Source organism: Corvus brachyrhynchos, unplaced genomic scaffold (genome assembly GCF_000691975.1).
Source record: "Corvus brachyrhynchos isolate BGI_N302 unplaced genomic scaffold, ASM69197v1 scaffold48, whole genome shotgun sequence".
Classification (NCBI taxonomy): Eukaryota; Metazoa; Chordata; class Aves; order Passeriformes; family Corvidae; genus Corvus; species Corvus brachyrhynchos.
Window position 1 is genome coordinate 4,094,590 of NW_008240027.1, and position 21,586 is coordinate 4,116,175.

Sequence of the window (21,586 nt, forward strand, 5' to 3'; positions counted from 1 at the left end):
ATGGTCGCCCTGACTGCGGTAGGGTGGAGCAGACGGCGGCTATGTCGGGGAGGGAGGAGGTGGCATACTCTGGTTTCTCTTCAGATCGTATAAATCTTTCGCCTTTTACTAAAGATTTCCGTGGAGAGGAACAAGCACGAGTGTCGAGAAATTTTTTGAGGCTCTACTTCGGTAGAGCTACATTTGTTGCAGTTTAAAAACAGATGGAATTCCTTGTGTTCATTAGAGATGTTATTCAGTGCTATAGAACCAGTTGCGTACGTGTTCCCATAGCAGTCACGCTTGTCTACTTTCTGTGGGGTCTCCGCTCGTTCCACCGGCCCCGAGGCTGGTCTGTCCGACCGCGGCTGGGGCATCCCGCAGTCCTTCCCGGGACCACCGCCCCCGCCCGCTCCAAGCCGCAACTCACGCAGCAGGGCCGCCCGCCCTGACCTCCCTTCCCCGGGAGCCGCAGTCCTGCACAAGGGACTACCTCTCCCGGCAGACCTCGCGCCCCACAGCCTACGACAATCCCGGGATTGCCGTGGGGGCGGGGCCTGCCGGGAGATGTAGTCCCGCTGCGACTCCCGGCAGCCCTCGCGGCACGCCGGCGCGCGGGGTTTAAACCGGCGGCGGTTGCCGGGCGGGTGTTTCGCTGCTGGGGTGGGACGTGGTTCCTGTGCCCGTGCCATGGACTCCGGCCTCTACCGCAACGTCCACCCCGGCGTCGTCATTAACATCCAGCGGAGCAATGGTGAGGAGTGGGGAACGGGGAGTTTGCAGGGTCCCGGCCGCGGCGTGGGGCGGCCAGGTTGGGGCTCAATGCCGACTTTTTCCAGGCTTAATCCATAAGGCAACGGTGAAGGTGGTGAACGTGGAGCACTCCTGCGTGACCGTGGAGTGGTCTGAGGGCGGCGCCACCAAAGGCAAGGAGGTGGGTGAGAGCTGCTCGCGGCCCCTTCTTCCCCGGGTGCTCCAACGCTCCCGGGCCCCGGCGGGATGTGCCCCGGGAAGCCCGAGGCTCGTCAGGAGCGGCGCAGCTCTTCTGCCCCGCTGGATGGGCAGCGCTCGTCCCGCGCTGCTGCAGCTCGCTCCGCGCTCTCCTTGTTTTATACATAATGAAAGCAATGCCCCAGATGCATTAAGGTAAGGTGTGAGAGCTGCAGTGCCAAAGCTGCACCTTTTGCCTTCCAGAAGGGATCAAGGAGGTGTTGGGCCTCTTGCACTGTTGACTGCTGATGCTGAATGTCCCAAGATTCTAGTTTTCCAGCTCTTTGGGCTGTTTGTTGGCTTTTCATGTGTTTTACTATGGCCTTCAGGCTTTCCTTAAAATCTGTTACTAATAAGGTGCCGTGTTAACAGGGCTGGGTTTGATTTCCTGAGTCTCTGCACCAATATAACATAAATACAGTGTGAGATGGGATGGGAGAGAGGAGAGTCTGGGGCATTTGAGGCTGATGTGGCTGAAATCCTGTCACTTAAAAAAGTCTCTGTCACTGAGCAAAAGTACTTGTCCTTCTGGTGTCTCTAGAAATGTGCAGACTCTGGATTTCAGTGAAAATCTTAGAAGTTGCCATTGGCTGGTTGTTTGAAACCAAATCTTACTTTGTGCATGTGCCTGCTGCATTCAAATATAAAAAAAAAATACATGTTCAGATATAATTTCTGGCTAAATTGCTTGCATGTGTCAAGATGTTAAATCTTTAGGAAGATACTTCAAAATCCAGTAGTTTTCTTATGTGCTTATGTATATATACTATGTGCTTACACATATATATATATATTGTCCACGTACCTGTTTCTGAGCTAATTCACTTTCTAATTAGCTGCTAACCAATTCCATATGAATTAGACTTCATAGATTATTTCTCTTATGCTAGAAAGTGGTATTTTCACATTTTAGAGAGGTTCACCTACTTGCTTTCTTCTTTCATGGACTCTTATTTAAATAATTCCAAAGTTAATTGAGAACTCAAGAACTTCCTGGTGGTGCTTGTGTTGCCTTGTTAGGTTGCAATTGCAGTTGCAAGCTGCTGTGATAGTGGAATTTTTGTGTATAGGTGCTTCCAATCTCTTCATCAGGGATAGTTTTGAAAAACAGAACAGAGACTGCGTTTCTGTATTTGTGCTCGAGCCTGCCCTATCCCTGGCTTTGCCAGGGTGCCCCATCGTGTGGCAGGATTATAATTTCACAGGAGGGTCAGTCAGGAAGTGATAGCTGACCTCAGGTGAAATCATTTGCAGTAGCAAGTGAAGATACAGTTGAGTTAAGTTATGGATTAAATGCTGAATCCTTCATTTCTCAGAGTCTAAGCAGCTATTTGACGTTTATTTCGGTAAGCACAATCGCACAGTAAACACTTAATGCTCTCCTAGCACAGAAGCCACAGAGCTGCTGAGATTTACTAAGATTAGCAGTGAGAGATTAGAGCAGGGGATGCCAAATGGGCTTTGCCCTTCTCTTCAGAAGTGCTCTATGGCACCTGCAGAGCTGTGTGGTGTTTGGCAGATGACGGTAAATGGCTTAACTAGCACATTTTGTCTGGTGTATTTAGATGTACCAGACTGTTCAAATGGAATAGGAACTACTGTTTTACTCTTCCAAGCAATTTGAATGTAACATTTAGCAGGCAGTGGGTCAAGTTTGTTTGCCTTCACTGAAAGTCCAGATTAGGAAAAAACAATTCCTAAGTGGTAGCAGCAATATTCCACTATGTAAAATCCTGCCTTTGCTCTTGCAGGTTGATATTAATGATGTGATTGCAATAAATCCTGAATTATTAGAACTACCTGCTGCTGATGTGAAAGAGAATGTTCCTTTGCAAGACAATGTAACTTTACAGGTAAGTGCTTTAAAGTAATTCAGTTTTTTCTAAGGTACTAAAGCATAGGTTTGTTATATATAATACTCTTAGTCTTAAAGTTTGAGATCTCTACTTGTCTTTTCTGTCTCATAGTTAAACTTCGGTCAGAAATTCTTGTTGTATTGATGGTGCCCTGAAGAGCAGTGCTAGGTGTTTGCTGCTTACTGCAATTGTTTACAGCATTCCTTGTTTTTCAGAAACAGAAGCGTAGAACAACACTTTCAAAAATTCCTGCTCCCCGGGAAGGTGAGAAAATGTTGTTTGTTTTTTTTTTTTTTTTTCTCTGCTATTGTGGAACTGTGCTGGCCTGTCATTGTAGCTATAATATTCTACTTTAGTACATCATAAGGCTGCTCATTCAGGCAGTGCTAACAAAGAGGATACTGTCTCATACCAATATTTTGGACTCCCGAGGACAGGAAGTTTCCTAACAGGTTGCTGTCCTGCTCCTGTGAGCTGGGGTTTGTGGATGTGTTCTCCTCTTCTGCTGTAGTTATTCCCTGCTTTAAATGTCACTAGGCAGTTGCTGTTGTAGTGAGTTTTAAAGTTCTGTATGGAGTTTTGCAAATGCCACAAACAACAGAAGTTAAGTGGCAGTTATTAAGATTAAAAGTGTCAAAATGAGAGTGGAAAGGACAAGAAAGAAATAGCAGTGACAAATGTATGTCTCGTCATCAAGCAGTCTCCCTAGACAATAAGTAGATCTTTATGCTTGGAGACATTTTCAGAGCAGGCAGCCAAAGTGCCAGCTGGTGTGCCCAGCTCCCTGATTGCATGTCAGTACAATGTATTGAGCAAAGCCAGAAGAGTAGATAGAGATGTCAGTGTGGGATTGCTAAGAAATTGTTCTTCCTGAGGTGTCAGGAGTTAGAAAATGCCTATTGTCTACCTTCTTTTAGCTTTATTAGCTGACTCTTTATGCTGTTTGAATTGCAAATAGCAGCATTACAGGTCTATTTGTGTGATATTTGTCTATCACTGTGTGATGCTGAGCTTGAATCATTACTAATTTAATGATTCTCTTAAAGTGCATAGTTAGCCAAAACTTGTGCTTCTCCATGCAATTGAGCTGTAAACAAAACATCTGGGCTTGTCTACCCTCTTCTGTTGCATGCGATGCAAGACAGGGAAGCTGGTCCCAGAAGACAACAGTACAAATTGCCTGGCACCAGAGAGGCAGGAGTTGTCCAAGAATCTTAAAGTGTAAGAAATTGTTCTGTACTAGAGTATCCTGATCTTTCTCAAATTCAGAGAACTCCATAAATTTTGTGAACTGACAAGCAAAATGATGTGGTAAAATTATGACTGTCTATATATAGGTCTGTTAATAGAACTGGATAGCCAGCTGGAAGACACAAGGTGTGTTAATCCTGTCACTGGTTGATGGAAAGATGTCCTTGCAGAGGTCACAGCTCTCCTGAAGTATAGAATCTAATTGTATGTCTGAAATATCTGTTGCCTGTCCTACTGGCACAGTCTTGTCCCTGAAGACCTCCTCAGAGCTTAAGAGAAGCAGTGTTCTCAGTATTCATCATATAATTTCTGTTGTTATAATTAGCTAAAGCCCAGGAGTGTCAGGGCATCTGTCCTGTTGCAAACTCTGTGCTGCACCAATTAGAAAGCTAACATTGGCTTCAGACTTGTTCTTAGACTAAACAAATTAAAGAAGATCAGAAGGTGTCTGTCTCCATCTTATTCAGGAAAGGAGAGAAGCAGAAGCAGTGCTTTCAGAATTAAGAAATAGATACTGCCTCAATCCCATGAATCAATAGGAAGTTTTGAGGATGCTGAATATCCTCACATACAAGAATCACTTGAATGAAACCCATTTACATGAAGTGAATCCTCCAGTTAATCTCCTTGTCCAGGAGCACCAGCATTTATAGAAACAGTGCTGCTGAGTGTGAGATGAGATCAGGTCTGGACATGTGTGACAAGAGAAAAGGGAATAAAATGCCCTTTTTGAGTATAATGAAACTGATGCTTTTTGTTTCTAAAATTGCAGCAGTCACCTCTGCACATGAGCAGAAGATTCAAGGTAAAGAGTTAACAGGCAGGGGCACTGAATTTTGGGTATGGTTCTAAGGAATTTGATTCAGAATTGAAATGAACCCTTGGTCTTCAATAGATCTGGTGTCTTTTGAAATAATAGTGATTCATTCTGGATAAATTCTAATAATTGCTAGTCATGAGAGGTGAAGGGAGTTCTAGCTTGCACATCACACTTTTTTTTTCATATCAGATTTGCTTTTTTTAAACCTATTGAGGTAAACATTCCAATCCTTCCCCTAGGAAGCTTTGCAAAGGAATTGATCTCAGTGAAAGAAATACCTTGGCATATGAAAATGGAGACTGCCTACAAAGGGACTTTTTTCAAAGACTTGCTGTTGTGATTATACAGGGTCTTTTCGCTGAATGTAGTGCCATGGAGCTCCCAGCCTACTGTGCACCACACACAGCCTGTGTGTGGGTGCCCTCATGGTGGGTGGGCACAATGCTGCACATGGCCATTTGCCAGGCTGCAGTACCCTTGTCACCATCAAAGAGTTAATTCAAACAGCCCTGCAAGTGTGAAGCTTTGGAGGTTTTAGCAATTCTCTAACTTGAAACTTCCTCCTTCCTAGGTATTAAGGTGCTGGAACTGCATATCCTTATGTGAATCCTTAGTGGTATCTGAAAGAAATTCACTGGAATTGCAAATCTGGAATGAACTGTTTGCTTTTCTGTAGTGCTGTGTTCATTGATCACTTTTCACCCATATGCATTGCTTTGTCCTGCACTTTGCTGATCGGAAAGATTCTTTTAACCATACTTTGTTCTCCACTGCTCTGTACTTTGTGAGCAATTGATTAATTTCAAGTGTCTGAGTGTCTCTGGATTCCTGTTTCCAAAGCTGTGCGTGGCCGTTCCAGGATGACTGCTATCACAGAATCCCAGTGCAGCTTCCCAGTGCAGGAAGATGAGATGGCAGTAGATCCCTGCACTTCTTTGCAATCCAGAAAATATTTGTCACTTCCTGGTAAGTGGAGAAACATTCCAGTGAATTCTTAATGTGAAACAATTTTCACTTTGTGTGCATTTAATTATTCAAACTGCAAATCCTAGTGGGAGAGCAACCTGAACTCTTTCATAGATAAAATGAGAGACCTAGAGGTCTGCCACTCTGCAAATATCCAGAGCTCCTACCTGAAGTGTTTTCCAAAGGACTTTGGAAACAATGTTGTGCATAATGATGTACTTTCTTATCCAGAGAGCTGTGGTTGTGCATGTTAGGTGGATATGGTAGCTGCTTAATGCCATAAAGTGGTGTTCATGGGGCTAGAGTGGGAAGAGAAGTGCCTTAACACTGCAGACAACACACCCTGTAACTATACTGGTAATAGTTTTACCTATACAGGTTGAGTAAAGAAAGAACTTGAGCCTTCTTGAATTACAAAATTGTAGTTATTTATTTTACCAGGCCACTCTATGAATAGCTGAGGGCATGCCTTGCATGTCAAGTTCTACAAAAACACTGAAATAAGAAGCTTGATAATAAACTCTTGTCTAGTTGTTTTGGCCTTGATTTGCAGCATTGCATAAAAGTTGGTGATTGGCAAAGGATTTAAAAGTTTACTTGGACATTTACCACAGGTTTTAGATCGTTCTATCTCCTGCTGCAGGAGTTGAGCAATGCCTCTGGTCTGTGAGGCTTTAGAAATTACAAAATTATTCTTGATCTCTGCAATCTAATTATTGGTTTTGGTCTGGCTTCTTTCTGCAGCTGGCCAAACCAGGGCTAGTGGGCTGGGTTGTGTTACAGAAGCCTCACTATCAAGTGTAAATGGAAATACAGAGAATCATCTGCCTGCTGCTAGAAAGTGCTCTTCAGACAGCCCAGGTACCAGAGAGCAGTGGATAAAAACTGACTCATCAGTCAGCAATGAATCACTATGTGATTGCTGCTTTGTACACTCAGAAGCTAAAGCTTTGAAAAGGTGGCTTTGGCAGCAAGACAGAATATCTTGATCATTTTTTATTAGAGATGTGTAATTCTGTTATAGTGGTATTGCCTCAGAAATGCTGCCTTTGCTTTAGGGTGGTAGCATGACTTCAGAGGCAGTTTCTGTGACAGATCTGGTTTGGGAAGGAAGTGCTGCAAAATTAATGGCCATCCTTCTGAAGGTGATTGTTTCCTGTATGAGCTAGTCTGTCAGCAACCTGGAAAAGTTGAAATGTTTGTCTTGTGCTTAAAACCTAGTATGAAAATTTAATCCAAGGAACTGTTTTCATTCTATCTAGTTCGAAGAAGATCTAACGTTGTGAAAGAGATGGAGAAAATGAGAAACAAGAGAGAAGAAAAGAGAGCTCAAATTAGTGAAATCAGGATAAAACGAGCACAGGTGGAGTACTCTACAATACACCTGTAAGGGGAAATTCTGTAGGACACTGTACAACAGTAGTTGAAAACAAAACATAGTTTGGACAGTTCTTAGAAAGCTGTACATAAAAGTGGATTGATTCTGGTTTCAGAAAGTTCTGAATGTTGTAAAATGCTTTTAATTGCACACAGCTGCTTATTTAACAGGTTCTGGGACCTTTTTTGCTGTAACAGATCAATTACATTCACGTCCATGGTTTTTCCATGCAGGAGTTTGACAGCACCTGTCCAAACTGGGAGTTTGCACGTATGATCAAGGAATTCAGAGAAACTTTAAACTGCCAGCCAATATCTATAAGTGATCCAGTAAGTAAATACTGAGGCTACTAACTGCAGCCTGTAGACAGACTTCTCTGTTTTGTACTGAAAATGTTGACATCAAGCAGTTGGTGCATCACTGCACCTTGGAAATTGTCTGAGCACATTGTGAGCTTGAGGCAGCTGGTGGTATCCGTGAGGTCACTTGCCTTCCCTATTTAGGGCTAAGCTGTCTTGTTTTACTTTGCATGTGTCACTAGTGAAGAGCCTGTGGTTCAACAATTACCATGCAATGATGTGTGACCATCAGTGTTTTTCAGTTTTAGTGGCACAGCCATTGTTGTAGGAATAGGTATCATTTAAAATGGACTCTTGACCTATTACAGAATATGTTAATATAAGTAGGTTATATGGATTTTTAAATACCTCAAAAAGTGGAGGAGCGAAAGTAGAGGTTAAAAACTAGAGAACCCTGGCTTGGTCAGTACCCTGAGCCATTAAAAACCACAGTGTACATATCACTGTGTGACAGGAGAAGAGCTTGTTACCTTTGCCTTCTGTCTCACCCAATGGCATATGCACTTCCCAGCTCATCTGATGTGTAGCTGTGCTGCACAAATAGCTAAACTTGCTGCATCAGTAAAGAACTCCAGATCACAAAAACCTCTGGGGTAAATGACAGTATTAATTTGCCTGATTAATTATTTGACCATAGCTGCAGCATTGATATTGTAAGTTTTGTTGGAAAGCTGGCTGAGGACTACACTTTTTACTATTTCTGGTACAGAGTACTTGGGGCAGTTTCTATAGCATTGCAGCATTTCCACCTGATACGTTGGAGAATGCTACATAAAGGTAAATTATTTGTAGTGTTGCTTTTTCACTGAATGCACTTTAAGATTGACATCCCTGCATGAGTGGGTTGGCTCAGAAGCAACTGATCAGCATATAGAAAAATGGATGTGAGGGAGCATCTGATCTCTCTGTAATAAAGAGTGAGTGTAACTGGAAAATAATTACGTATTTTCTTACTTTTCTCTTAGATAGAAGAGCACAGGATTTGTGTCTGTGTGAGAAAGCGCCCTCTCAATAGGCAAGGTGAGTGTACTGACCAAACAGCTGTCTTGAACAGTTTGACTTTGTTCATTTTTGTTAAAACTGAGGGTCTTTTCTGTCAACAGAACTTCTCAAAAAGGAATGTGATGTGGTTACTGTTCCGAGCAAGTATGTCCTGATGGTGCATGAGCCAAAGCAGAAAGTGGACCTAACAAAATACCTTGAAACCCAAACATTTAGATTTGACTTTTCATTTGATGAAACTTCTTCAAATGAAATGGTGTACAGGTAATGCTTGTTGCCCAGTGGGAATGACTTTCAGATAAAAGCATGCAGCTATGGCTAGATGGCATCTAAGCTTAAAGAAACTGTTACCTGAAATAAGTATTAAAATCCTTTTTGGAGGAAGCCAAAGGACTGAAAAGTCTCAAGCTTATTTTTGGCATGGCCTTGCTTGATTGCTTATGGATTTGCTTTTGTTTTAGTTTTTTTTCCTTAAAACTGATGATGATGAAGCAGGGTATGAAATATTTGCCTTAACTAGTTTTTATCTGTTGAATATTCAGATTTACTGCTAGACCTCTTGTAGAGACCATCTTTGAGGGTGGGAAGGCGACATGCTTTGCGTACGGCCAGACAGGCAGTGGCAAGACACATGTAAGTTTTTCCACAGCGTCTCAAATTTTCTAGCTTTGATAAAGTATTTCAAAGCTCCCTGATGTTTGAGCATGAGTAGGATCGTGTAAGAAGTTTGGACCTTGGTTTTATTGTCTTAAAGCTAATACTTTGTAAGATGTTATCTCTTTTTCTGTAGCTATATGTACCAGTGGGTTTCCTTCGAGGTTGTCAGGAAAAGTGTACTAAAATCCCCCATAGGTGGCTTTTCAAAGATTTAGGATGTCCTGACATGTCAGTTTTAGTCATGACTATTTCTTGCCTCAAATGCCTGTTGCTGTTTAACTCCTGACTGAAAAGTGGGGCTATTAGCCTCCATCTGAGACAAAGGCCACTGTCTATCCTGTGTTTTGAGCTTGGAGACACTCCAAAGACTTCAGCAATTATATAAGAATAACCCTCTTGATGCACATAAATACTTAAGTGATCTGGTATTGTTTGTGAAGTGGGTGAGTTAGCGTGTTTGCTTTCTAACCACTCCTTCCAGTCTAACAGCTGCAGTTTCAAGAGTTGTGAAAATTGTCTTCTGTCTCAAAAGATAAAGCTTGCTGTAAATTTTCAACAGCTGTGTTGTCTTTAACTTTCTTCTTCTGGGAACTATGGGGAAGAATCCTCATAGCATGATAGTGGAGCCAAATGTGCTGTTCTGATCCGCAAGAAGTGCTTGCTTCAAACCACAGTGATCTGCACTGGGCTGGACTAACTCACTGCTTTGAGTAATCAGAGTTGTTGCTGTCATTCAGTGTCAGAGGCAAGTTTTAGGCTAGCACCTCTTATCTTAAGTGTTATATAGTGAGCTGTAGATCTCTTCCAGTAATCCAGACAGAAAGTTGGAAGTTGATAGAAGTTTGAACACAGGCTGCTTTCATTGCACTGGGAAGGGCAGAGAAACCTGCTTATCTGAGCATCATTGCAGCTGTGGAATACAGCTGTGATGCACTAAAATCATAGGTGAAGTTACTTTCCCTTCCCAATCCTCGGGGACAACTAGGACAGCAAGGACAACAGCTGTACCTTGAGACTGGAGTGCTGCACATTAAATTCTGGTAGATTGAGAATGTGTCATGGGATTGAGCTGTGTTTTAAATAACAGTGGTAGAGCAAGTCACTAGGATTGCACTGACTGAAAATTTTGTTGTGATCAAAGATACTTTGGTCAAAGGAGTTAAAGGTATTGTCTGCTCTAAATTTGTATTTTCATGTCATGTTAACTTTTCCAAGTAGCAGCAAAAATGTTATTCAACCTAGACCCTAACAAATGAAGCTTTATCTCTTCTGACTAGAGGCTGTTTGGTTGCACTGTCAATGCCATACATTTTCCTTGGAGGAACAACTGCTTTGACTCTGCACCCCAGAGCCTTACCGGCATTCAGCTGTTGCTTTGTGTAGGCCAGATCTTCTTTCTGAACTGATAGGGAATCTGCAAACTAATTTGGCACTGTGTTCCAGTAACCTCACTGGCATTTGGGCTTATCTGTGGTAACTTCCTAGTCTGTTTTTGGGACCGAGATCAGATAGGCTGACTTGTTGGTGCCATGCCTGACCTCTGGCCTTTTCTCTTCACAGACTATGGGTGGAGACTTCTCAGGGAGAACCCAGAATGCCTCAAAGGGCATATATGCTTTTGCCTGTAAGTTGATTCTTCTATAGATACAAAAGTCAAATTAATGCTTGTTGTTCTTAACTAGAGAAGATACGGTTTTGTATGGTTATTTGAAACATGTCCAGTAGAAGATACATAAAGTAATTGTGTTTTCAATAATAAGAGCTGGCGTTTGCAGGAGGTATGATTGGTTTTTTATTCATTTAACAAAATATTTTTCCTCCACCAGAAGATATTTTTTTATGATGCAAAGAGATGACACATTTTCTACTTAGGCATTTGCTGGGCAGAACCATTTCATTTTGATTCTTCTGCTTTGCTTTTGTTTCAGACATATCTGAGTACAACACAACTCTACCCATTTTTGATATAAAACTTGTTATGTGAAATACATACATGTGATGTATGTATTGTGTTTCTTCCTATAAACCTTAAATGTAAAAAAAACCTAGCATGTCCAAAATTATTTCAGAAAATGGATGCTTAGAAGCCCCTTCTTAATATAATGCCTGGAAAGTACTATGAAACCCAACCTTTACCTTCCCTTTAGAACGACACAGTGTGAAACTAGTCTGTAGCAAGGCAGCTGAACCAGGAACAACTGTTGGCTGATCTCTGAAAAATAGTTATGACTGGCCCTGAAGGAGTCTTTGCTTTTCAGCTCAGCTTCAAAGTCTGGAGCTTAATTGTGAAAAGCTGTGCTGGATCCAGCCACAGGCTCAACTAATCTGGTATATTGTCTCCAAACCGCAGCAATGCAGATGTTCAGGGATGTGTGTTTTCTAGACTTGCTGCAAGATGCACTTGAAATGCAAACACGTGACTTTTTCAGGCCTGTCCAGAACAATAGAGCATCCCAGTGTTCCCTCAGAGCAGTAAGGATTGTTGTCTGTGGGTGACATTAGCAGTTGAAACTTCTGTATTCCCCTGTTTTCAGTCCCTGGATAAGGATTCTGCTGAATCTGTTCTCCAGATGGTAGCACAGCACTGATTGTTAGCATTTGTTTGGATAACTGTCACTCAGTGCTAGACACTGCCTTATAGCTGTGCAGTGTTTGAAAGTAGATCAAGTAGCAACTAGAATGTGTTTTAAACCAGTTAACTTCTGTCTTTCCTCACTAGCACAAGATGTATTCCTCCTCCTAAATCAGCCCAGGTACAGGAGTCAGAATCTGGAAGTCTATGTGACTTTCTTTGAAATATACAATGGAAAGGTATGATTTTTTTTTTTTTCAATTTTCAAATCTTGACCTGATTTCTTTGGTTGAATATTTCATAAGTAGCTGAGTCAAACTTAATACTTTAGATCGTTCTATGTATTTTGTTTTTATTGGTGTGTTTGGAATTGAATTGAAAGTCTATGTTAAAGATGCTGTTTCTATATAGCTTTGTATAAAGACAGGGAAAAATACTTACAAGGAGTCCCTGTTCAGGTTTGCCTCAATCTTGTTGCCTAAATATAGGTGTTTGACCTCTTGAATAAGAAGGCCAAGCTTCGAGTCCTGGAGGATGGCAAGCAACAGGTCCAGGTTGTTGGTCTCCAAGAGAAACCAGTTGGCTGTGCTGAGGATGTCATCAGAATGATCACGACTGGCAGTGCCTGCAGGTTTGGTGCCTTAAAACATTTAAGAAGGTCATGTCCTGTGGCATCTCCATGTTTAGAAAAACATATATGATGCCTATAGCTGGTGCTTTGAGATTTAAACAGAAGCTTGTTGTTCCCAGTAAAGGCACTGAGCAGCACCTCTGCATGAATACCAGAAAGTGGTTACTCAACAAAAGACTAGATGGGATGGGTTCAGCCTGCCTTCCATAGAAAACGTCAGAGCTCCCCGTTCATGTGTCCTCATGGAACTCCAATAAGAGAAACCATTCACATGAGGAGATGGCTGCCTTGGAGCTTTCTAGAAGTATCAGCTAGTTTACAGGAATACAAACAGCTCCATGTGGGCTTGTAGGATCAGGGAACAGCAGCTGGTATGAACCATAGTTGCAAAATGGTTTGGCTTAACTGCAGGCAGATGAGTTATTCCAATGGCAACAAAAATACTGTATGTGGTTCAGGAATCTTGTCTAAAGAATCCTTGAAAGCAGGTGCCAAGGGACAGCTGTAGGCTTGGCGCATCATCCTGGCAGGAAAGGCTGTGGTAGGGGCAGCTCTGGCATCATACTGGTGTCTTTGATTGGGAGCTAAAATCTATATTACCAAGTGTTACCTGCTTCAGTTAAGTTGCAACTGCTGTGGAAATGTTAATAGGCAAATGAGAGCTCCTTGGCTTCTGTACTGCACTGTGTGGGCAAATATGTTCATCCTAAAAGCTTATTCAGCATTCTGTGCATCCTTTTTTGGCTGGCAATTTAGTTAAGAACTGTTTTAACTTTTCAGACTACTCCTTCCTTTTTAACCGGTAGTGGGTGGAACAATGAACCTGCCAGCATTCTCAGGGAATAATTGACAGTGAAGGTCACAGGGAGGTTTAAATTGAAAGATATCACTCTGTGCCTTGCAGTGATGGGGCAGGTGCAGCTGCACAGCAGAGGTGAAGTGCCAAGGCAGCTTGGCTGGAGAAAGGGATTTACCATGATTGTAATGTGCTAGCACAGCTAATGCTGTTTAGTGGGGAGCTTGGCTGAGCTTACTGTATAATGGCAGATGCATTAGGAAAATGACGTGTGGCATGCTGAAGGTGTGACTTCCAGCTCAAGTCCATGTGAGACCTTAGCACTCAGAAAGGCATTCCAGTGTAGGCTGGCTGAGTTGATCCAGGCAGCTTGAATAGTCTTAAATCTCTATAAGCAGGGTGCAGCTTCATATTTTTCACAAGTAGTTCTGTGCTCTTATATCAGCAGCAATTCCATAATTCACACAAACTCACAGTATTAATGTGCAGGATAAACCCTAGGAGATTAATTGAATGGCTACAAGTCTTGTCTAGTGCTGTCAGGACCTGTTGTCTTCTGTGACACATTTCTAAGGCTTGTTTGTATCTTTGCTGTAGGACATCTGGGCAGACTTTTGCAAATGCCAGCTCTTCACGCTCACATGCCTGCTTCCAAATCATACTGCGCCGAAGAGGACAAATGATTGGCAAGTTTTCCTTGGTGGACCTGGCAGGAAATGAAAGGGGTGCAGACACATCTAGTGCTGATCGGCAGACACGGATGGAAGGTGCTGAAATCAATAAGAGCTTGCTGGCTTTGAAGGTGAGCTACAGCTCATGGAGCAGAGTGATAATCCACATGTGGATTCTGTTCAACTCTGGGGTTATCTGTTCTGTTTCTTTTCAGTACAAGGAAAAAACAACTGAAGAAGTACTAGTTTAGGATGTGAGCAACCTAAGAATAGAGTATATTTCCATTTAGAATGTTTCCAGGACAGTAGTGCAGTCTTGTCAGGACAGACACTGGTCTAGCTATTTCAAGCTTCATTCAAGTTGATCTTGTTTTTTGGGGGGGTTTTATGACATATGATGACTACACCTACTGCCCTGTGACAGTCAAATACCCAGAGTATATTTTAAAGACTATGAAGAGCTTAGAGCAATACATGTGACCATTCTTCAGCCTGTTGGGTTTACCAGCAGTTGGTGGTTGATAGCTTGCAGGGGTGTTTGAAGAGAGATGCTGATACTGCATTCACAAGACTTGTCATTTCATAGGAGTGCATCCGAGCTTTAGGACAGAACAAGTCTCACACCCCTTTTCGGGAGAGCAAGCTGACCCAGGTGCTAAGAGACTCTTTCATAGGAGCAAACTCAAGGACCTGCATGGTGAGTATGCACATGTCAAACCCAATGCTTAGGTTCTATAATTTGACCAAATAGCTGCATGTTCCTCTAGAGAGAGGGGGTTTTGACGTCAGAAAGCTTCAGATCTTTTCAAAAAAAAAAACCAACCAACCAAAAAACCCCATTTACCTCATGGAAACTTGCCCATGGTGAGTGAGATAATAAATTGGTGAGTTATGCCCAGCTCCAGTAGAAGCAGGGCTGTGGAAGTCTTTTTAATACAGTGAATCTGTGAGAGCTTGGTGTGCTCTCAAAGGGCTTTGCTTTCTGTGGATGGTGAGGCACAGCAGGTCCACACAAAGCCAGTAGAAAATTGGATACAGGGATGCTGGCATGTCCCACAGAATCCATAAAGAAAAATGGACTTGACTGTCTCAACTCCAACCCTTTGTCCTCAAATGTCCTCACCACCTGTGTGGTGAGATCTGTAGGACCATTAACAAGCAAAAGTCAAGATAGGAGTCACTAAGGTTTCTTTTGTGTTTGCAGATAGCAATGATTTCTCCAGGCATGAGTTCGTGTGAGTACACCTTAAACACACTGAGATACGCTGACAGGTAATGGCCTTTCTGACCTGGGGATTCTAATCTTATTGTAAAAAGGTGTTTTAGCTGCTTTTACTCCGACCTTTGGAACCTCAGGTTCTCTTGTATTGTTTGTATTGGCAACCTGGAGGTTAGTTGTTAGGAGCAAAGTATCTTAGAGCTGTCATATGAAACTAACCTGGGTGTTCTGTGTGAGGCATAATAGAGATGATGCAAACCCATGAGTAATGTCTCTTTTCCTCAAAGGAATCTCCTCTCATGCTAGACTTCAGACTGGCCTGGTTCTTGTAGGGTGTTTATCCTGTCCTGAATGGTTGCCTCTGTGCCTTTTACTTTTTGTAGTACTTTGTTGACCCATCTGTAAGGGTGTGCTAAGAATGTGTCACAAATGAGTGTTTTAGGTCACTCAAAGAATCACTGGCAAAGGTATCAGCAAAAGCAGGTTTAAAATTAAATGAAAGACAGAGTTTGTTGTCAAGGTTCACTCTACTACTTACTAGGTGGTTAAAGCACACAGAGAAAAATTTGACTAAAATCAGTCTATCTAAAACCAGAATCAACCTAATATTATCTACCTGAAAGTCTGAAAAATGGAAAAAGGGGTAAGGATGAAAAGGAATAAGGGAGACCCTCCCCTTGAGTCACAAGATTCATGTGACCCCCTTGACCCCCCACTAGACCAATGGTTTGGGCCTAAAGATTTTAACTGCACCTAATCTGTAGCCTAATTTAAATAATTTAACATAAGATTCTATTGAATTTACTATAAGCACAAAGTATCTCACTTACAGGCCTAACTTACTTACAAATCCAACAGACTTAAGAATCTAAGAGAGCAACCTTCATATAGCATAGCCACACACACAGAGACCTGAGGAACTATGTGCAAGGTTTTATGTACCACCCACTGTGAAGGGACTTCAGTCCCAGCTCAGGTGATGTGAGTGTAACTGCCAGAGTGGCTCCTGGATGCCCGGACAGGAAAGTTTCCTTAACACAAACATCTCCTGGCTTTCCTTCCCACAGTCTTCAGGGGCTTCTGCCCACGTAATGGGGATGGTAATTGTGCCACTTTTGAAGTGCAGCTGATTGATTGTTTCTTGCTGAGCACTGATTGATTGCAGTAGCTGCTTTGTGATGCTGTAGCCAAGAAACTGACAAAGATGAATTTGAGTGACAAATCTTCTTGTTGCAGAGTGAAAGAGCTCAGCCCTCATGACGGATGTAGTGACACACAGAGTCAGATGGAGACTGAGGAGACAGAGACCAGTATAGAAGGCTCAGGTCTTCAATTCAATGTATGTGTGTGCAGTGGGCTAAACAGAACTCAAAGCTCGGAACAACTTGCTTTTCTTACCTGGGCTATTTCTTGCAGTTCTCCAAGGATGAAGAGGAAGAACTCTCTCCCCACATGTTCAGCTATCGAGAGGTTATGACTCAAATTAGTGAATGGGAGGAGAAGGTTGTAGAACAGCTCAGAGAACTGAGACAGGTATGGGGAAGCAGCAAACCCAGCCCAGACTGCCTTCTATATGTTGATAGCAGCTTGCTTTGTCTGAGCCAAGTGCTGCTGGGGAGGCAGCAATGCAAGATGCTGTACCAGTGGTGTTACTTTTTCCTCACTGCCAACTTTTTCCTGTAGTTTCTGGCTCAACTGGTTAAACTGGGGCATTCCAGTGCTTTTGCCAGTTCCTTTTCCCCTCCAAATAGCAACCTCTACTTGCTGCTAATGAGCACTGACTGCTCCTGGTCTGTAGAAGCTCAGCTATGTTGATTAGATTGCCAGATTTGAAGAAACTAATTGAATTTCCAGAAAGTCCATTTCTCATCACTGTTATCCTTGTAAATACAGAGAATGACGACTGAACTTGACTACCTCTTGGGAACTGCAGAGAAACCAGACTATGATCTTGAGACCTTTGTGGCCAGAGCTAAGTACTTTGTAGAGGACAGCTCAAGAAATTTCCTCAGTGTCAGAGGTATGTTAGACCCTGTATCTTACTAGCACTGTTACTAAGGCTTTTCCAAAGACTTGAAAGTAATGCCAGCATACCGGGGGGGTTTGAGTACCCAGTCCTGCACAGCTCTGAAGTCTGCTGAGAGCGACAGCTGGGCTGGAAAATTCAGCTTCCAGATCAGTCACCCTGTTGCTCTTACCTTTCTTTACAGAAACACTGGATGCCCTGGGGACAGCCATGCAACTGGAGGAGCAAGCCAGCAAGCAGATAAGCTGGCAGAGGCCTTAGTTATTACAGCAAAACCTGGTTCACAAGCAATCTTGCATGCACTTGTCTTGTCTTTCATGTTCATCAGTGGTTTGTATCACTCCTGTTTTAAATGTGGTAGTGTCTGCAGGTCACATGCCCAAGGGCAGTGAACACAGCAGCCTTTTTCTTCATGGCCTGTATCAGGGTACTCAGCAAAGTGCTAAAATGCACCCACTGCAATGCTCGGGTAGGGGGCCTGAGAGTCTGTAGTCTCTGCCTGAGATGTCTGGCATCTGGCCCTTTGCTAGTGACAATGGTCTCCCCTAACAGAACTAAATACACATGTATAGTATATAACCTTTTCCAGATGTGCTTGAAACATTGCAAAACTGTTGCAAGTTTTGCTTTTCTAGAAAGAAAATGGACTCTGTGATTGTAAAATCCAGTATTTTAAGAAGTTGAATAAATAAACGTTGTTGGATCTAGTTAACTGTCCTATAAAAAATATTTATTGCTGATTTTGGTAAAGTCTAACAGCTCCTAAAGACTGGCTCATTGTTGGTAGGGAGGCTGATTTCTTGGATGAAGTTTCTTTTCAAAATCTTTATACTTGTAAAGTTTACATAAAAATCACTCAAAATACATTTTGTCTCTTAATTTTGAGATCCTGCTGGGATCCCCTGACAAGGGGGAAGCTGGCTTAGGTGCAGCTATGTGCTGCCATGGCCCTTGTGTGCAGCCTGGGTTCAGATCGTCCTGCTCACCCTGTTGTCTGGGAAAAGAGCAGGTTCAGGGCAGGAACAGTTGTGAGGGATGTGCTGGTGCCTGCTCTTTCTTATTTGTTCAGCTCAGTTCAGCATTTGTCTTCAAAAGCACAAAATAGTTGTGTGGGCTCTGGGTTCAGCAACACAGGAGCCAGCTATGCAAACATCAAATCACAAAGGGATCCTTCTACCCTTACTCCCTCTTTTTTCTTAGAGTTGCCTTCTCCCTCTGAAAGTCAAGGCTCTAATTTAAGTGACAATGCCCCCCTAGCTCAGCACCTCCTGTCTATGGACTGCATCCTTGCTGTGTGTCTGGGGATGCCAACTCTAGTGGAGGTCAGTTATTCAGCCTGGATGGGATCAATTTTTGTGTGCCATGTTTCAGGGTTGGCCTGGAAATTACAGCAAAAGCTCTTTGAGGGATGTGAGTAGACATTAGTCACAAGCACCTAAAGAAGGGATACTTCAGTCCAGGCACAATCCTCCTCCACAGCTGGGGCACTTTGTACTCAACAGTTTAGGTTCTGGGAGCAGAGTGGGGCTGAGCATTCTGAGCGTTTCTGAACTGTCAAAGCTGACTTGTACCTGGGCTCTGCCTGCATCATACTAAGATAGCACAGCCAGAGTAAAAGGGCTGTTACGCCCTAAGTCTGGACAAAAGCAAGACATTCCTGTTCTGCTTCAGGTGTTATCTTGGATTATCCAGCCTTTCCCTGGGCAAGGAACAAAGTACTGCCCACTACCTTCCCTCTGTGGACCTAACAATGCTTGTTTTCCATATATCCACCCTAGGAGTTGGAGACCTGGTCTGCAGGCCATCAGCTCCTACCCTGGATGGGGGAAGAAGTACACGATGACCTGAGTCTGGGCCTCTTGGTGCAATTGCAATGGAAAATGCTGTGTTCCTGTCCTGCCCGTGTAGCACCAACAGACACGAGAGTCCCAAAACAAACAAGGAATGTTCAGCTGTGCATGGATTGACAATCATTTAACAGTGGGGCTTGCTGAGAGCCAACTGTTTAATAGTCAGTGGGAGCTTCCTGGTGTATGTTAAAGTCTGGCAAGTTTCTTGTGTGACCATAAAAACCCCAGGCAAACATCACCACACTTCCTTCTGAGAGGCTGTCACTGGAAAACTCCTCAGGTTTGTCTTCCTACCCACCAAGCATTTTCTGTCATCTGCTTTTGCAGAAAAAGTGTTCTGACAGCACTATCTTGTGGACAGTGCAGGAAATTCATACTGAATGAACCAATTTTAGTACAAATGGCTGAATTTCATTAAGGATTGTGCAGTCAACCAACCATAGGCACCAGGTTGTTCACTGGGTCGCTGATGTTATACAAGGGTGTTTCACTGCTGGCTGTGGCTCCCAGTTGTGTGGAGAATACAGTGGCCATGAGCAATCCAACACCCTTCATCCCTGTGCAGGACAGCCGTTGCTTCCAGGCCCAGCCGTCAGCAGTGACAGCACACAAGGCCAGAGCAGATTTTCCATCTCCCTATGAGTAAAACTTCAAGCCAGCTCTGGTGGCAGTAGCAGGGAGGGTCTGAGCACTTCTACCTGTAGGCAGCAACTCTCCCCCATTCCCAAACATGCCTATCTCTAACCAGCTTAGGGCTGGAGACTTGGCAGAGCTGAGATACTCAGCAGAGATGAGTGCCAGGCGTGAATGGGTGAATCTTTCCTGGGAGGGACATGTCCCAGTCCTTTTCTACCAAAACGATGCCACTTATCTAAGGTTCTTTTTGTGGTCTTGTAGCTTCTACTCCAGTTTCTCACTGAATGACTTTTGTAGTAGCTACCTGTTAAACATACACCAGCACAGGCTCCCTCAGACAAAGTGTGATTGTGTGTATGAGGACCATTATGAAGGAGAGAATGATGCTTCGAAACACTTCAAAGAGAGGTGGAGTTACACTGCTAGCATGAAAGGACGATGGATGTAGTTTTTCAGGTAACAGTGTGGCTATATCTCATGATCTATGCACATACCACAGCTCAGGCAGCCGGGGCTACTGTGGCCTGCACTGCTGAGCCAGGACAGCAATCACCCAGTGCTGGAACTGTTCCCCAGCCGCACCCAGCAGCCCTCAGCACATCTCTGGAGGCCTGCAGGGTAGCATTAGTGCTACAGGCAACCCCCGCCTCGACCCGGGCAGTCTTTGCTGCTGCACTCCTCGCCTCAGGGGACAGCCCCCTGCACCTCCCCTACCTGTCAAGGTGACGGCTGAGCCCGGCAGGTGGTGATGGACCTTGAATGAAAGACCCTCCCTGTCACCCTGGAACGTCACCCGGGCGTACCTTGGCTAGCGTTTGTGGCAGTCAAGTCAGGGGGTATACAAATAACAGACTACAACAACCACTGTAAAACCCGGGTTATCCTACAAAAGGTATAGCACTTTCTTCCCCTGTTTTTAAACCAAGTATATGTAGCTCCACCGAAATGGAGCCTCAAAAAATTTCCTAAGACTCGTACTTGTTCCTCTCCACGGAAATCTTTAGTAAAAGGCGAAAGATTTATACGATCTGAAGAGAAACCAGAGTATGCCCCCACCGTTCCTCTCCAACATAGGCACCTTCTGCTCCATCCCCCATCAGTCAGGGCGACGCTCGCTCGCCCGGCCGGCGCTCCCCGCCCCGCATCCCCGGCCCTGGGTATCAAATTAGCCCGGTAACGAGGCGCCGGTAATGAGTAGGAGGAGCCCGGGGCGGGGATGGGGGGGGCACGGTGGTTCGGCTGCCACCGGTGTCCCGCGCATACGTTATGCCCACGGTCCGAACCGCGTGAGACCGCTTATAAACCCCAATCCCGCGCGTTAATGCCGTGATCCAACAACAACAACAACCCATGCCAGCCATCCCTCCCCCAACACTTTTTCTTTCTTTAACCAGAATAAGGTCAGCCCCACCGAAATGGAGCCTCAAAAAATTTTTCAAGACTCGTACTTGTTCCTCTCCACGGAAATCTTTAGTAAAAGGCGAAAGATTTACACGATCTGAAGAGAAACCAGAGTATAATCCTAACCTTTCCCGCACATATGCTCACTCCCGGTTCCTGTCCCACAGGACACGGCGACCCTCACTCAGTTCCTTCCCCTACTTCCCACTCCTTCCGGCGCCTCACCCGGCTCGGCACCAGGCCCCCGCCGGTACCACAGCCCGGATGGCCCGAGCCCACGACCACGGTGCTCGGCGGGGCCGGCCCGGCGCTGCCCGCACAGCATTCCGGGTATGCTGATCATACCAAGCGGAGGAGGCGGCCCGCCCCGACCAAGCCCGGTGCTTCCGGCCCTCCTGCTGGCGAGGGCGGAGCGGAGCGAGGCAGCTGAGAACAAAGCGAGCGGTAGTGGACAAGGACCCCGCGGCGCTCGGGTGTGCTCGCATCGTCGGCACGAGCAGCACCACGCAGAGGCAAAAATTCGGCT

At 44.2% G+C, this 21,586-nt stretch overlaps 3 protein-coding genes across 5 annotated transcripts in view; 1 reads left to right on the plus strand and 2 right to left on the minus strand.

Annotated features, from left to right (window-relative positions):
• The window catches only part of RPS8 (ribosomal protein S8), a 7,661-nt gene extending 6,990 nt beyond the window's left edge, over positions 1 to 671 (minus strand). Inside the window, exon 1 of the mRNA XM_017743452.1 lies at positions 506 to 671. Coding sequence (XP_017598941.1) covers positions 506 to 671 — 166 coding nt within the window. The remainder of the gene's footprint in view (positions 1 to 505) is intronic.
• On the plus strand, positions 448 to 17,880 carry KIF2C (kinesin family member 2C). 3 transcript variants are annotated; one of them, XM_017743591.1, is made up of 21 exons: positions 448 to 733; positions 819 to 913; positions 2,721 to 2,822; positions 3,041 to 3,089; positions 5,737 to 5,862; positions 6,607 to 6,723; positions 7,125 to 7,225; positions 7,474 to 7,569; positions 8,565 to 8,619; positions 8,703 to 8,865; positions 9,144 to 9,234; positions 10,819 to 10,882; positions 11,978 to 12,069; positions 12,319 to 12,461; positions 13,855 to 14,059; positions 14,515 to 14,625; positions 15,133 to 15,200; positions 16,384 to 16,486; positions 16,564 to 16,680; positions 17,041 to 17,167; positions 17,358 to 17,880. In XM_017743591.1, the coding sequence occupies exons 1-21, from the start codon at positions 670 to 672 to the stop codon at positions 17,432 to 17,434; spliced, it is 2,166 nt and encodes a 721-aa protein (XP_017599080.1). In that variant the 5' UTR covers positions 448 to 669; the 3' UTR covers positions 17,435 to 17,880. The 3 variants fall into 3 exon arrangements, with proteins under 3 accessions (XP_017599080.1, XP_017599082.1, XP_017599081.1); XM_017743593.1 differs by lacking the exon at positions 6,607 to 6,723 and having other exon boundaries at positions 453 to 733; XM_017743592.1 differs by lacking the exons at positions 448 to 733; positions 819 to 913 and adding an exon at positions 2,409 to 2,494.
• A 98-nt stretch (positions 17,881 to 17,978) lies between these two features.
• The window catches only part of CUNH1orf228 (chromosome unknown C1orf228 homolog), a 6,906-nt gene continuing 3,298 nt past the window's right edge, over positions 17,979 to 21,586 (minus strand). The window contains 2 exon segments of the mRNA XM_017743453.1: positions 17,979 to 18,608; positions 21,262 to 21,370. Coding sequence (XP_017598942.1) covers positions 18,432 to 18,608; positions 21,262 to 21,370 — 286 coding nt within the window. The 3' untranslated portion in view covers positions 17,979 to 18,431.